This window comes from Crocodylus siamensis, chromosome 3, assembly GCF_052110815.1.
Source record: "Crocodylus siamensis isolate JL-2025a chromosome 3, ASM5211081v1, whole genome shotgun sequence".
Taxonomy (NCBI): domain Eukaryota; kingdom Metazoa; phylum Chordata; order Crocodylia; family Crocodylidae; genus Crocodylus; species Crocodylus siamensis.
The window spans coordinates 20,498,936-20,513,733 of record NC_143397.1 but is presented as its reverse complement, the minus strand read 5'-3'; the positions used below and the strand labels follow the sequence as shown (position 1 = coordinate 20,513,733).

General features: G+C 43.2%; 2 protein-coding genes across 16 annotated transcripts in view; both read right to left on the bottom strand.

Annotated features, from left to right (window-relative positions):
• The window catches only part of LOC149868048 (O-acyltransferase like protein-like), a 50,134-nt gene extending 49,430 nt beyond the window's left edge, over nt 1-704 (bottom strand). Inside the window, exon 1 of the mRNA XM_090037885.1 lies at nt 627-704. The gene's annotated coding sequence lies outside the window, so the exon portion shown is untranslated. The remainder of the gene's footprint in view (nt 1-626) is intronic.
• A 3,234-nt stretch (nt 705-3,938) lies between these two features.
• ZNF532 (zinc finger protein 532) overlaps nt 3,939-14,798 on the bottom strand; it is an 88,482-nt gene continuing 77,622 nt past the window's right edge. For 14 of the 15 annotated variants that reach the window (XM_090037878.1, XM_090037882.1, XM_090037870.1 and 11 more), the window contains 3 exons: nt 12,775-12,887; nt 9,341-9,488; nt 3,939-6,225 (listed from right to left, as the gene is read on the bottom strand). In XM_090037878.1, the coding sequence (XP_089894004.1) occupies nt 5,731-6,225; nt 9,341-9,488; nt 12,775-12,887 (756 nt within the window). In that variant the 3' untranslated portion in view covers nt 3,939-5,730. Of the gene's footprint in view, nt 6,226-9,340; nt 9,489-12,774; nt 12,888-14,798 lie in introns of those variants that run through there. The other variant, XR_016441170.1, reaches the window with a different exon arrangement.

The following is a 14,798-nucleotide window of genomic DNA, read 5'->3' as shown; positions in this document are numbered from 1 at the left end:
GCCTCGCTTTCTAGCCTCATTCAAATCACTTCCTCACTGTGTGAACTTAAGTTCCCCACCTGTGAAAAGGGGCTGCTATTACTTGCCGATCACAACAGGCATGCTGTAATAATTAACTAATATTTGGAAGTGTTAAATATCATCAGAATACACACCAAACACCCTTGAGTCTAAGATGGCCCTCAGGCCCTCTGGATCATTTACAAAACTGCAGGTTGGCAGCCCCTGAATGATAACCCTTCTGCAGGAGTGAGTAATCACAAATGGGTAACAATAACAAGTTAATTCAGCCATCCGGCAACAATAACACTTCACATGCATGTAACAGGGCTTTACGTATTTGCCTTTTTGCATAAGGCCCTGTGTAGATAGGCAGGTGTGTTCATTAGAAGCAGAACCTCACTCAGAACTGTTAGCACTGCCAAAACTGATCTGGCCAATGCCTTTAGCACTGTTAGTCTATTCTGAAACTGCTGATGTGAACCTGACCCTCTACAACAATTTGGCCATGGTGATTTCAGTTAATTAGTCACGGCTTTTTGATCAGGAAATGGGAACATTACATGTTGGCCATTGCTCACGTAAGCTATTAAAACCACGCCATATAAATGGGAAATATTACTGACCTGGCAACTGTGTCAGAGATCTCCTCCTTCACTTGCCATGCAAAGGGAACTGATAGATTTACAGGTCTACCATGGAGCCTGCAAGAGGGGAAAATATGTCAGAATAAAAAACCTAATTCACTTACATGCTTCTCAGTTAAGAAACCAAAAAAATGAAGCTGTGGCATACATTTATTCTTCCCCAAAGGAAATGTCCAGAGCCCACAGTGGAGATACACGGAGGTACAGTGACCCCACAGGGGTTCTTGGAATCATTAAGTCCTAGGGAATGCACCTAGTGAGCTGCCCTTTTAGATGACAAATGAGATGCTCTTTTTTCAGCCTGGCTGGCTCTACAAGACATGATCGGAGGAATATAGGCTTAGGACCCTCTGAGGATGGCTCCATAGTAACTGTTCATATGTTCACAGAAGCATAAATACTGTGACTCTGCCTAGACCCTCTGTATTAGTTCACTGAGTAGGCAAAGGGATTCTTACGTCTTCTTCCTTAGGCCATCTTCATTGGGCCCATCCAGCTTCATCCTAAACGGTTTGCTATGCACTATGCTGGCTAGGCTGCAGCACTGCAGAGAAGGACTTGGGGGCTACAGTGGGCCATAAATTGAATGTGAACCAACAGTGTGCTTGTGTTGCCAAAATAAATAAATACATAAATAAAAAGCCAAAGCATCCTGGGTTGTATTAAGAGGAGTGTCTTGACAATCAGGAGAAGTGATTCTGCTCTATTCAGCACTGGTGAGGTCTTACCTGGAGTACTGTGTTGTTTTGGGCACCGTACTTACAGGAGGACAAGAGTCCAGTGCAGGGCAACAAAAATGATCAGGGACCTGGGAAACCATATTTGCGAGGAAAGGCTAAAAGAACTAGGGTTATTAGCGAAGAGAAGAGGAGACTGAAGGGGGATTTGATAACAGTCTTCAAGTACCTGAGGGGTGATTATAGAGAAGATGGAGATTGGCTTTTCTCTGTGGAAGTAGGGCACAGGACTAGGAGCAATGTCCTCAAGCTTCAGCAAGAAAAAATTATGGTGGAGATTAGGAGGAACTTTCTGACTATGAGGGTGGTCAGGCATTGCAACAGGCTACCTAGAGAAGTTGTGGAATCTCCATTTTTGGAAAACTTACAAGAGCAGGTTGGACAGACACTTGGCTGGAATGGTTTAGTCCGGGATGATCCTGCAGGGGGCGGGACTAAGGGCGTGTCTACATGTTGCCATATGGCGATGTTGCTATGGCGCTGTGCTTTAGCACTTTCTTTCGAAGTACTAAAACACCACGCAGTAACTGCCTGTACTGTGCCATGCGTGCCGCACAGATTTTGCTGCTATATTGCCATAGTGGCGCACTATATCGGGGGGCGGGGGGGAGGGAACACCGCTATGGCAGCGTAGCTGCCAATCACATGTAGACCCATGTGATCACTACATTGCCATAGTGTGCTGTAGTGCATTGCTACATCACCGTAGGGCGATGTGTAGATGTGCCCTTAATGATCTAATGAGGCCCCTTCCAGCCCTGCTTGTCTATGATGCTGTATCTGTAGTTTTTTCTATTTTGTTTACCCCTGTAACATTTTAAGAAACGTGGGGCTGATTCTCCATAGGGCATAACAAATAACATGTGAACGTGGTTTAACACCAGTCACTTCTGTTTCAATACATCAAGGTCAGACAGGAGGCAGGTAAAGAAATAGGTTGGCTAATGTTTGGAAATCTTTACTAATAGGGAGATGCACCAGCCAGCTGAAAAGTAAAGAGCTTGAGGCAACAGAAGCACCACTGCTCGACTCATTGGAAGCAGCATAGGATAAAGCAAAATACCCAGTTTCCCCTGGAAGGACAGACAATATGTCTTTTTCTATTTTGAATGCTTAAGATGCTTCCCAAAATTCAGAAGGAAGACCCCAAAATTATAGATACCAGGGCTACAAGTGGGCTAGTGCTCTTTCTAACAATTCTGGTCATTGGACAAAGGAAGCAGAAACACTTGAAATACCTTGTCCATGCCCAGATGAATAAATCTGTGTCTGCTACTAGAAACAAAAGGACAAACCACCAAGCTATTTGCCTAGATGCAAATCAGTTCACATCCAAAGGCACCCAAAGATTGTAAACACTGTGCAAAGTGAGATAGTTCAGGCCTTGTTTTCCTGATATCTCTGTAGTTAAACTAATCTGCCTTGGAGCTGTGCTCGCTCAAAAAATATGCAGCATTGAAGAGATTAGTCGAGGTTCTGACCCACTGCATTGCCTCCAAAGCCAGCAGGCTTCATGACAACTAGCAAAAGTCACTGCTGCCTGCTTGTCTGAATGGGCCAAGACATGCCCATAAAGAGAGGCTTTACTCCCCAGAACTGCAGCTTGAATACCCCTGAGGCCCAATAGGTATGTAATGCAAAATGTTCACCCTGAAGATGCTATATACCAGATCAGAATCATCCACAACAGTGCAGATTGTCCTTCAAAATAGAAAACAACACCTTTAACAGTTCTGTACTGGCCATTACAAGGAAGGAAAAAATATCTGCTAGATTAAACTAGACAATGCTATATTATCAGACTTAAAAATGGCTGGACTCAATGGTACATGGAGAAGAAAATTCCCCTGCTGCCCCATGAAACAGCTGAGTGGCATTTAGGGAATAGCACTTAAGGTGTGTATGCGGGTGTGGGTGCACGTGCACGCTTGAAGCTTATGCTGGATTCAGACAACAGGTATACAATATACAGTGGCAGTCATATTTGCTTATGCTGTCCCACCAACGCAAATAAGCCTTGACCTGCTGAAGCAAACACCTCCAGGAGGTTCAAGCCTTACACACAGGAAACCTTACATGAGATCACTGACACACAATACCAATTCCACTGTTTTGACATCACCAAGTATCTGCGCTCCACCCACTCAATTAGACAGGCAATGTGAAATTGCAAGTGGACAATTAGCACCAAAGCAGCAGTTTTAGCTTTCCTGTCTTCTGACACTAAGCCTCGCTTAGCACTCTTAATTGGTTTCTGTAAAACAGAGCGTTACGTGAAACGAGCATTAAGTGAAACCGAAAGTATTTGACAGCCCAAGACAGCGACCGCAATTGTTTTTAATGACCCAAGATGGCAACTGTGAGCATTATAATGAAACTTGCTGAGCACAACGTGAAATCTGGTATCAATTTTAAACGAGAGTTAAAGCAAAATAACGCCAAGTGAAACAGCGTTAAGTGGGGGTAGCCCGTATAGCTTTAGATCACTGCCTATTTCCTTTGCAGGTGCAGGATAATGGAAAGGGAACATACAAGAAAAAAATATCAATGCCTGTGAAAATTTAACTTTTATTATCTGTTCACTGTATACAAAACACCATTCTGCATAGTGATAACTTATTTGTTGTACAGTCAACAGTGCACAGCAACAAACAAGTGTCCAGAGGTATACACTTAATGAAAGGGCAATGGTAGTCAGTGTGCATAACTGACAAAACCATACTGTGAACTTGCAAATTCAGCTAGAGGTTTTAGCAGTGACAAGTACTACAGTAACAAAAACAGTACTGAGTAACAGAAACAGGATAACAAGCATCTGCTTATAAATCAAACTAAGACTGCGGGTGGAGAGAGAGAGAATGTATCTGATATACAATATCTAGAGCAGTTAGAAAAATTTTTACAGAAGAGGAGGATCAGTTTTCCCCAAATCCTTAGGTTTCTACAGTCATTTAAATTTAATGATAAATAACAGAATCTCACAAATCTTTAGGGGCTAAAATGCTCCACATTTATTTACATATGAAATGTGTTTAATACAGTTATAATGGACATAGTGTATAATAACATCTGACAGCAGCAAGACTTTTAAAGAACCGAACAATTACTACAGCTTATCATGCAGATATCTATATATACACAAAAAAAAATTTAAAAAAGTACAAAATTTGTTTAGGGATACATACAAGGTATAAAATGCAAAACAAACCGAAAAAATATAACTCTCACAGAGAACTATATATGAAAGGGACAGTATGGTATCTTTTCTGTATTTCATGAAAGTGATACGAGTGATATTAGATACACTTTTTGAAATGACTGAACTAATGTCATGTGGTCTGTGCTAAAGTTGAAAGGCCCAATTATACTTAAATAGGCTGGTGTATTAGCTTCTTGACGCTTGTAGGGTGTATGTAACACTGAGCACCAGAACGTTTGGCATTAGCGTACAGAGCTGGAAGATAGACACCAACTCCCGCAGCCAGGGGTTAACTATTTTCTTTCAAGACTCAGAAGAAAATGAAAATACATAATGCTGTGTACTTGCTTCTATATAATGTTTAATAAATTACATGACAAAAACACCATAATTAAAAACCTAGTTATCTGTCTAATTACATCATATTTGTTTAATCCAGAGCAGCCCAGCACTTTTGTAACAGTTTTAGCTTGGTTTGACCTCCAACACCTTGAGGCAGCGCCTAAAAAATTATGTAGTGATGCACAGTTGTGCAATGACATTTTTCAAAGGTGCGATGGCTTTCAAAGGCATAGGCACCTGGAATAGTGAACACATGAAATTTCTGGTGTTGCTGTCAAAGACCAGCTTGACATTCACTACATATGTAGTGATTATTTTTAGGGGAAGAGTTTTATAACCTCCCACTGACTTCAAAGTTTCCCTTTATATTTTTAAGCACTGCCTTTGAGTGCCATTTCATTAGCTAACATTTCTTTCAGAAGCATTTCATTTATGAAACAGTTTAACAGAACTGAAGGAACTGCCCCAGTAGTAAGAACTCTGTTTTAAAGAAACTTACTACAAAAAACAGAAACCAAAACAAAAAAAAATAACCCAAACAGATTTTCCACTAGATACCAATACAAACACGTAACAAAGAGTATAAAAGTTATTAGTTTAAATATATACAAACTCTGTTCAACTCAAATACTGCTTTGATGCTTATGGAGGGTATAGACAATGAGGTGAAAAGGACATATTTATGCAGAATATATTGCAACAGCCTGAACAGTACTGTTAACACTATTATACTGTGAACTTTCTGTAACAAAAATGTCATTTATATTCCAATGTGGAGAAGAGTTTTTGCTTCTCAAAGACCTAATCACTTTTCAGTAGAGCTCATTCTTTTAGATTTAATGAAGGCCATGCCATGTGTTCTCATATGAGTGTTTAAGGCAGCTTCTGTTTCAAACGTCTTTGCACACACTTTGCATTTTCTGTCTGACACCATGTTGTCAGATGATTCATCCTCATGATTGGGTTTGTTTTCTTGTTGATTATCCTCCCCAGACCCATTTTGTTTCGATACTGGCTGAGGCTCCTTCAGCTTATGTACAATGAAGAGATGTCTGGAGAGAGAGACATGAGACGTGTAGCAGAGGCCACATTCCCTGCACTGGTAGGAAGACCCATCAGATTTATGCTGAGGAATATGTTCATGAAACTGAAGGAGATTTTCTGTCGTAAAGCCACACACAGCACATTTGTGAACTTTAAAAACGTTTATCTTCAGTTTCTTCAGGGGTTGAGTGATTGCTCCTCTCGGAGGCCTGAACTCCAGTACAGGCTCTTCTAATTTTCTCTTCGGACTGGGGACCTAAAAACAAGGGAAGTGCATTTTATGCAGTTATACATAAAGCCCTTCTTATGAATGTTCACTCCTTGGAGACTTCAGAATCCTAGCAAGGTATATTTCAATAAAAACCTGCTAAATCCCATGCCTGAAATAATCCAAGGAACCATATTATTAGAAACAAATTCCCAATTACGTAGTAGAAGAGACTGACTCTGACAGTACTGCCAATGGGTGCACTCTAGAAACATTAGTAAATACTTTTCCAGTTCATCTATATTACATTTGAAGAGACCACGATAGAAAAATGGTATGTGTATTGTTGAATATCAGCCAGTGAGTGCTTCAGCCCTTACTTTTAGCAATTCAGCTTTAATTATATTTAATTTGATTCTATGTGTGGTGGATGAGGAGGATGATTGTAGATTTATGGATCCAGTATTTATGGATGGACTGAGATGCTAGAATAAGATGAATTACTGACTGCATCTGCTGATCATGAATTAGACCACCAGTCTACGCTTTCAGGTTATTTCTCAAGGAGACGCATTTTCCAAGAACCTTCCATCTCTTTTTTTTTGGCCCCAAAATTTCATGTGCTTTACCGTGTGAAATGGTGCGTTACTTTGACCCAGCTCTGTGGCTTTTGCATAGATCAGGTGCTTCAGTGGTACTTTTTGGCACTCTTATCTAAATATGATTCAATCCACTATTAGATAAAAGCACCTAAAAAGCCTCACTAAAATACCTGATATATACAGATTTTGGATGAGCTGAGTTCAACTAACGTGATGCCTTTTCTGTGTATGTGCTGGGCTCGGTGCTGGGGAATGCCAACCTTAAAGTAAAATGTTGTTTGCTTCTTTTTTTTTTTTTTAACATCTGCAAGCAGCCACAGTGTTATCATACTGCAGTGCACTTCCTCAAAAGTGCACAGCCTTAGGAGTAAAGAAGGACCAGGGCCTCACTCAGAGTATTTCAAAGGGAACATAAGCAAGTCTCAGTACATACGCAGAGCTGTCAGTGCTGTGGGAACAGTAACTCCAGAGCTACCAAACCCTGCCATTTTCAAGACTAAGAGCATCCCTCCAACTGATTATTAGGAGTCTGAAAAACTGGGGGAAGGCAAGCATCCAATGGCTCTTCTGCACCTCCGATTTCACATTCATTAGATTATCAAATATCCATTCATAAAATGGATAAAGCAGCTGTAGAAAATCTGTGCCACTGGAGGCAGAAGTTGAGGCAGGGAGCAGGATATGGGGAACCCCTACTTTCCAGGGCAGTATCCTTCATACTGAACCACATTCTCTCCCTAGCTTGCTTTCCTCCAGGTTTCTCCTATATTCCCCTACTGGCTCAGTGGGCCAGCTTCATCTGGAAATGCATCAAGGGTTTTGGACAATGCCCAGCTCACCACCATGTTCTGGTTAGAGCACTTTGCTGGGAAGTGGAAGACAAAGGTTCAAACCTGCTCTGGGTGAGGGGCGCTTAGTACCTGCATTTTGCACTCACTGTGTCATCCCTGATCACTCAGCTACTGGGCTAAAAGGTAGAAGGGCTGTCCTCTTCTTCCTCACAATCACTAGTTGCCATTTTTTTCCAACCTCGAAATCAGGAACTTGTATTCAGTACAGTGCCTACCTGGGTGATCTTATTCCACCATGAATTATATGAAGACGTAGCAAGCATATTCAGGAGGGAAAGACAGGGTGAGCATAACTACACAGATGGAAACAGGATCTAAACTATAAGCAAACATTAAAAATGGTACTTGCACAGCTGGAGTTAAATGCAAAAATTGTACCTAGTTATGTAAAAATTAAATGGTCCGAAATCTAAGGTCATTTTACTTTTTGTTTCACTCTTAGCTCTTTTCATCACACTGGGCACATCTACATGAGAAGTTTACTGTGGAGTAGACTAATCAGCTCTGTAGTAAACTTCTCAGCATCTACACGTGCAGCCCTATTAAGCCGCAGGAAATGAATACACTCCGAAGCAGGTTAGTTTTTACAACTACTATTCTTCTCTGGAGTTTTTTCATATGCAGCAATGCATGTATAGACACTGACCTGGCTGGCTAAGGCATGAGGGTGCTTCAGTGTGGGGGCTACCTGCTGGCTAGCCCCACACTGAAGTACCCTCATGCCCCAGACAGCCCCTCCACAGCACATTGAGTGGGTTGGAGCAGTCCTGGGCTGGCATGCTGACCCCACTGCGCCTCCTGCCAGCTGGGGCTGCTCTGACCCAGCTCACGTGCTGCAGCCTTGCATGCACATATAAACATGGTGCCTGGGAGCAATAAGCTCCAGCATGACACACGCTGGAGTTTATTGCTGTGCACTAATATGCACATGAAGGTGAGACCACTGAATGCTAATTCCACCATACCATTCGTTTTTGGTAAACACAAAGCAAATCTTATCAAGTATGGAAATACGAAAACACACACACACACACAAACTCAAAACTTTACAACTTTTTAATGAAAAACAGAGTATTCTGGGTGTCTTGAAAAAAATGTCCTAGCAGTATATGAAAAGCCAGAACTGTCCTAGTAAAACTGAGTGACCAAGGTCACTTGGATGTACTGTATAAACCATAAAGATGTGACATTTGGGGCAGCATTCTTCTGCCCAAGGAGGTCTGTTCAGTGCTAGTCAACAGCACTCCAGCATCAACCACTGCACAGTGGGTTATAGAACCACTTTAAATTGAGCCCATATGCCCACATGATAAGACTCCCCAATCATCATTCTCATACACCATGCATGGAATAAAATTAAGTAGCTGGTAATGAGCTGGTACCACTGTTAACAGCCATATCAGGAAGTATTAAATGGACCCAAGCAGACTGAACATACAGACATTCTCCTTCCAGCACAGAAACAAGGCTATTCAGTACAAAGGGGACCAGAAGCCTTGAATGGCTTGCTAATTCAACCAAAAAATAGAGACTTGATGCATAAATTAAAATAATGAAATTCTTTTTTCCTGTATGACACAAGTTAGATAGGATAATCATTATGGTTTCCTCTGACTTTAAATTAGTGGTACTTACTAAATAGGTCAACATTTATCCCCCCAAAAAAGAGGGGGGAGGGGAGAGGAAAGATGCTGTTCGTTAAGTGTTTACCTTTGTGTCTTCTTTCACTTCACTTTCTTCTACATTGGCTGATTCTGTCATTTCTTTCACATCAGGGTCCTTAATGCCATGCATTAGCTGAATATGTTTTTCCAACATCAACCGTTTGGTAAACGTACGTCTTGAATCAGGGCAATGACTGTATATAAATGCAAAGCAGACACATGGTAAATATTTGCCCTCTTTTAAAAAACAATGTAGGTGTCAATAGTAGAGTATATCCAGGCTACAATGTAATTTGTTAGACTCCAGTATTTTAAAAAGCTGAGGGAAAATGACCAAATATATTATGAGTTAAAAACAGCCTCTCTCTTGCAGGGGCATCTGTGAAGTGATACCCCAGAAGCCATCTTATTATGAGATGCAGTGAAAACTGAAGATTATAAGCAATCTTTCTCTCTTTTCGTCTGTCCATGTGACTGGTGTGTCTGCGTTGCAGTTTCTCTCCCCAGTTCAAGCCCCTCTTGGCTGAAAACTTCCCCTCCTTGGTGCCTGGACTTGGATTCCAAATATCACCTCAGTCTGCCCTCAGCACTGGATTCTGATAAGCGTCTGGCCTAAAAATCCCTTCACAGCTCCCTTTTGTCCTCCCTTGTTCCCGATGTTCTTGGCCAGCATTCAGAGTTAATCAAACAGAGCAGAATGAGGGTATGGACATACGAACAATTTACTTAGGAGCAAACAAGGTGGGTGTAACAGGGCACAGGGATGTGCCCGCTCTTTTAAGGGAGCAAAAGACTGGGAGGCTGCTTGCAGGTGGCAAAGGGGGGCTAATGAGAGACTCGCCTGACTGCAATAGGGCTCTGGCTTGAGCTATATAAGCCAGAGCCTGCACCTCGAGCAGTTAGTCTCCCCCTGGCAGCCACAAAGTGAGGAGCTCCTGGCAGCAGAGCAGCAGGGCTTCTGAAGGTCCTGGATTTACCTCGACAACTATGAAAGCCTGGGAACAGAGGCAAGTTCCTGCGCAGACAAAGACTGGATTTTACAGGCAAGTGGCCTTTGTTTTATGTTAAAGCCCTAGAGGGTTTGATGCGTCTGCCAGCAGGCTGCAACGCTTCTTGTTCATTTAAGCTGTATGGGTAGTTTGCCTTTTGCCCTGCCATGACAGGCTCAAGGCCTATTTAGAAAAGCAGTAACCCAGGAGCCCTCAGACTGAGACTGGGGCCCAGTACAGGTCCAGGAGCCTAGGAAAAGGCTGAGCCCTGAACCAATGGGTCCACGTGTGCAGGAAAGAGCTGACCCGGGCTAGAGGGTCCATGAGCCCAAAGCGGGCTCAGTCAGATTAGAGGGTCTTAGAGCCCAGAGGAGGGGCTGCGTGCAGGACCAAGGGTCCGAGAGCCCGGAGGAGGGGCTGCGTGCGGGACCAAGGGTCCAAGTGCCCGGAGGAGGGGCTGCGTGCGGGACCAAGGGTCCCAGAATTCAAAGGGAGACTGCATAAGGGACCAGGGGGTCCGAGGCCCCAAGGGTGCCAAGCGTAAAAATAATTAACATCAAAGAGCGAGAACATCTGCGAGGGTTGGGGCATGGTGTAGGGAAGGAAATGGAGCCATGCACAGAGCCCTTAAAGCTATAGGTGTCCTGGAGGGCACAGATATGCATGTAGCCCTCAAAGTTACAAGGGCCCCGCAAGGGCACAGGTGAGCTGAGAGGGCCCAGTGAGCTTAAGGTTCAAGTCAAGGTTGCTGGGGGGCCAGGAGAAACCCAGTGGTACTGCAAAATGGACTAAGGCTCACTGAAGCCAGTGGGCAGCCTCCCTTATTCAACCTCTAGTAAGAACAAGGCATGGCAGGTGAGCAATTAAGGAACAGCTGTAATAGAGACCGCGTCAAACAGGAGTTACTCAGCCACCACGGAGGTGTCATGGGCACCCCTAGGGCATGAACCTGTCACATTGAACTTTACCATGCATGAGTTTCTCTGTGCTAACTGCCTGTGTGCATGCTCCTACCCTGTGATAAATGGGAGCTGATCTGAGGGACAGCTACATGAGCTATTATGGTTTAACTTCCACTTACTGTAAGGTAAGCCCATGCACACAAACAGTTACTATGGAGCAGCTGACACATAGCAAAGCCCTAACTTTTTCTTACTTCTCAGTAAATTGTTCATATGTTCATCCCTTATTCTTCTTGTCTGGTTTGTTTTCTGGCAAGGATTAGGGAGCTTGACAAACTCCTAAGGTGACTTTGGATATAATACGAGCCCAAGTGATGTTTGAGCTGGGGACATGGTTGTCTTAGAATGGTTTCTGGAAGGGGCTGGCTAGAAGATGACAAGATCTACCCCAATATTTTCTTTCAGAATATATCATTCTTCACACACTAATTTTTTGTATGTATTGTTAATTTAAGAAAAACAATGCCATGGGTTTCCACAGTAAACTGAGATGATTGTGAAATTAGAATAAAATGTACGCAGTTAGTTTTCCTTTAAAGGAAGATGTATGAATATAACAAATAGGAGCTACATCACATGATGAATGGAATAAGTGGACAGCAGACTGCCTGATTACACAGGGATTAGTGCAACTCAACAGCACTTAAGAGATCAGTTAACTTCATGCTGAAATGAACTCTGAATGCAATACAGGTGAAGCTTGCCTGGGAGGAGTGAAGTAATACTATACCATGCTAGAATATCACAGAGTGGCTGGCACATAGCAGTGTTACAAAATTACTAGCTACTGAGTCTTGTGGTTTTTATGGTGAAGCAGATGGTGCTGAGGCCCAAGGCCTGATTAGCATCTACCAAAAGGAATGGAAACCTCCAAGTTCCACTTTTTATGCTATTCACTCACCTCTTGGGACTTGGTTTGATAGTATTCAAAGAAAGGTGGAATAAAGAACAAGCAGAAGTCACAGAAAGTCTGAGTGCTTTTATCACGTACCTTTTATTGACATTATTATTTCTACCAAATCCCATATCAAAACACCCCTCAGCCGCAACTAGAGACTTATTTAAACCAATCTATTTTTAGACATTTCATATCCCTCTTATGATTTAGAAAAAGTTTCCAGGTCCATTTGCGGACTAAGTCAGTGGCTTTTCTTAGATCATGTAAGCATGTACTTCCTTGAGAGACACCTACTAACCAAATCCACAACCATAACTTCACTATGTATAAAATTCCCAGCTTGATTAAATATATATTTTGCTTGTCTAACAGCCAAAAATCTGGTAAGCTCCACCCTGTGATCAATTAGCTGCACTGCATACATGGACAATTAGTTGCATTGCATACAGGAGCAGAATATATGACTGCCATTCAAATTCAAAGATGAACTGTGCTTCTGTCTCATAAAATAAACTGATCTAAATTAATTTGATACTTGGCTCAGTATGATCGAGAAGCAGAATTCAACTGACAATAGGTCTCTCTACCTTTGTTTCCATTTACGTTAAAGAATATTAGAAGCAGAACTTACGAGCAGCTATAAACTTTCCTAATGCCTTTGTGTTTGATACGATTGTGGCGACACAGACTATGGGATGAACTGAACGATTTGTCACACTGTCGACATGGATGTTTTTTCATTTGCTTTAGAGAGAGAAAAAGAAGAAATTATCAATTCAAACAGTAAGCAAAAGCTATATGCATTGTCAAACTTATAATAGTAGGAAAGGAAAGTTACTTACCGAGATCTGGTATCCTCCATGTACACTGCCTCAATACAACATTAGGGCCCTTGGTACACATAACACTTCTAGCACAATACATGTGTTAACTGCACCATAAATAGCAACATGCCTTACATTCATTACATTTATGGCACCACAAAATGGCAAACCAGCCACAAAAATATTTCACAAAAAATGGATAACATCTTTATTGCTAGTTTGTACGACACCATAAATTGAATCTGTGGCATGTCCCATCTTCCCAGTGCTAATGATCAGCTGACTATCAGCACTGGGACCTGGGCATCCTGTGGTGTGGAATCTAGCAGGGGGTTGCCCTGGTCCCAGTGCTGATAATAGGTGATTGATAGAATCAGGATGTGGGCTCACCTTGCCCTGCAGCCCCATTCTTAAAGCTCTTTAAGGTTCCGGGTCCTGGTGAGTCTCAGGGCATTGGGTAGCTCCAGGGTCTGGGACACAGCAGAGGACTGGACAGGGGACAGCGCTGAATCTAAACTGGGACTGCCCAGTGCTGAATCCCAACACCTAACTGAGCATCAAGATCCAGCACTGGGCAACCCTGGGGTCCAAGACAGTTGGCTCCTGCTCAACTGGCAGGAGCGAGCAGAAGGCAGGTCTGGGTCCCAAACCTGGCTGCCCCCTGCTCTCAGCCTTGGAGGCAGCTCCACATTTTCGGTTCAGGATACCAGGTGCCTCTTTAAAAGCTGGTGCAGAGCTAGGGATAGGGGGACTCTGCACCTGCTTTCCTTAGCTGCATCCTTAACTGCATGTGTTGGTTTAAAGAGGCACCCAACAAAAGCAGAGGGATGAGGGAGTTCCCTCATTCCTGCATGTGCCCTTTTAAAAAACAGCCTGGAGCAAGCAGTTGAGGATGAGGGAGCTCCAACATCCCCTGCTTGTTCCAGGTACCTCTTTACTCTGGTGTATGCAGTAGGGGATGGCTCCATCCCCAGTTCACTGTGGAGGGCACTGTGAGCCTCTTTCTGAAGACAAGCTTACAGCACCCAGGGAACTTAAAAAGCAGGTGGGCATTCAGTCCAAGCTCCTAACATCATGGTGGCTTTTGAAAGGTTCCAGGCAGCAGGGAAAGGGTGACCCTGCAGTGGGCTGGGGAAGAGGCCATCCCCCACTGCCCTCCCACAAGTTGGGAGTCCCAGCTGCATGCCCACTTAGTTATGTTCCTAGGTGCCTGTGGAAATGGCACATGTGGAATAGGGAGCTCCTGGATCCGTAGCTGCTGCTTCTGTGTGCATGGCATGTGCAGCTGGAGCTTTCTGCCACCAAGCTGCAGGATGTCTGATTCCCCTAACTGGCAGCCCCACAACTGGGGTCTGAGGAATTTTATGCCCTGTTATCAGAACTGCACAACCTGCCATGTCACACCCCACTGGCATGACTGCTTCAACATCTGCCAGCAGCTGAGCAGGTCACAGGCCCCCAAAACACTTACAAAACCAGTGTGACCATATAGAGGCATATGTACACCTACCACAGAGCTAGCAACATGAACTGTGGTTAAAAAAGAAAACCCTTCTTTGATTCTTCTCTGGCATCAAAGCAGCAAGGAAGAAAGGAAGATCAGTTTGGATGTGCAAAGAAAATATATGCAGGGATCTATTAACCAAATTGTTTCTGCAGCTGGGGTCAAGCAGTAGACAACTGAAAGAAGGAGATATGAGAGGAGAACTGAAAGAGGAGAACTGAGAGTCAACCAAAGCACTGTTCTCCCAAATCTGATGGGTGGTGACTTGGTCCCACAATAATGACTTGTTGGTGGGACACAGGAAAAGGCAAGAGGAAAGATGGAGCA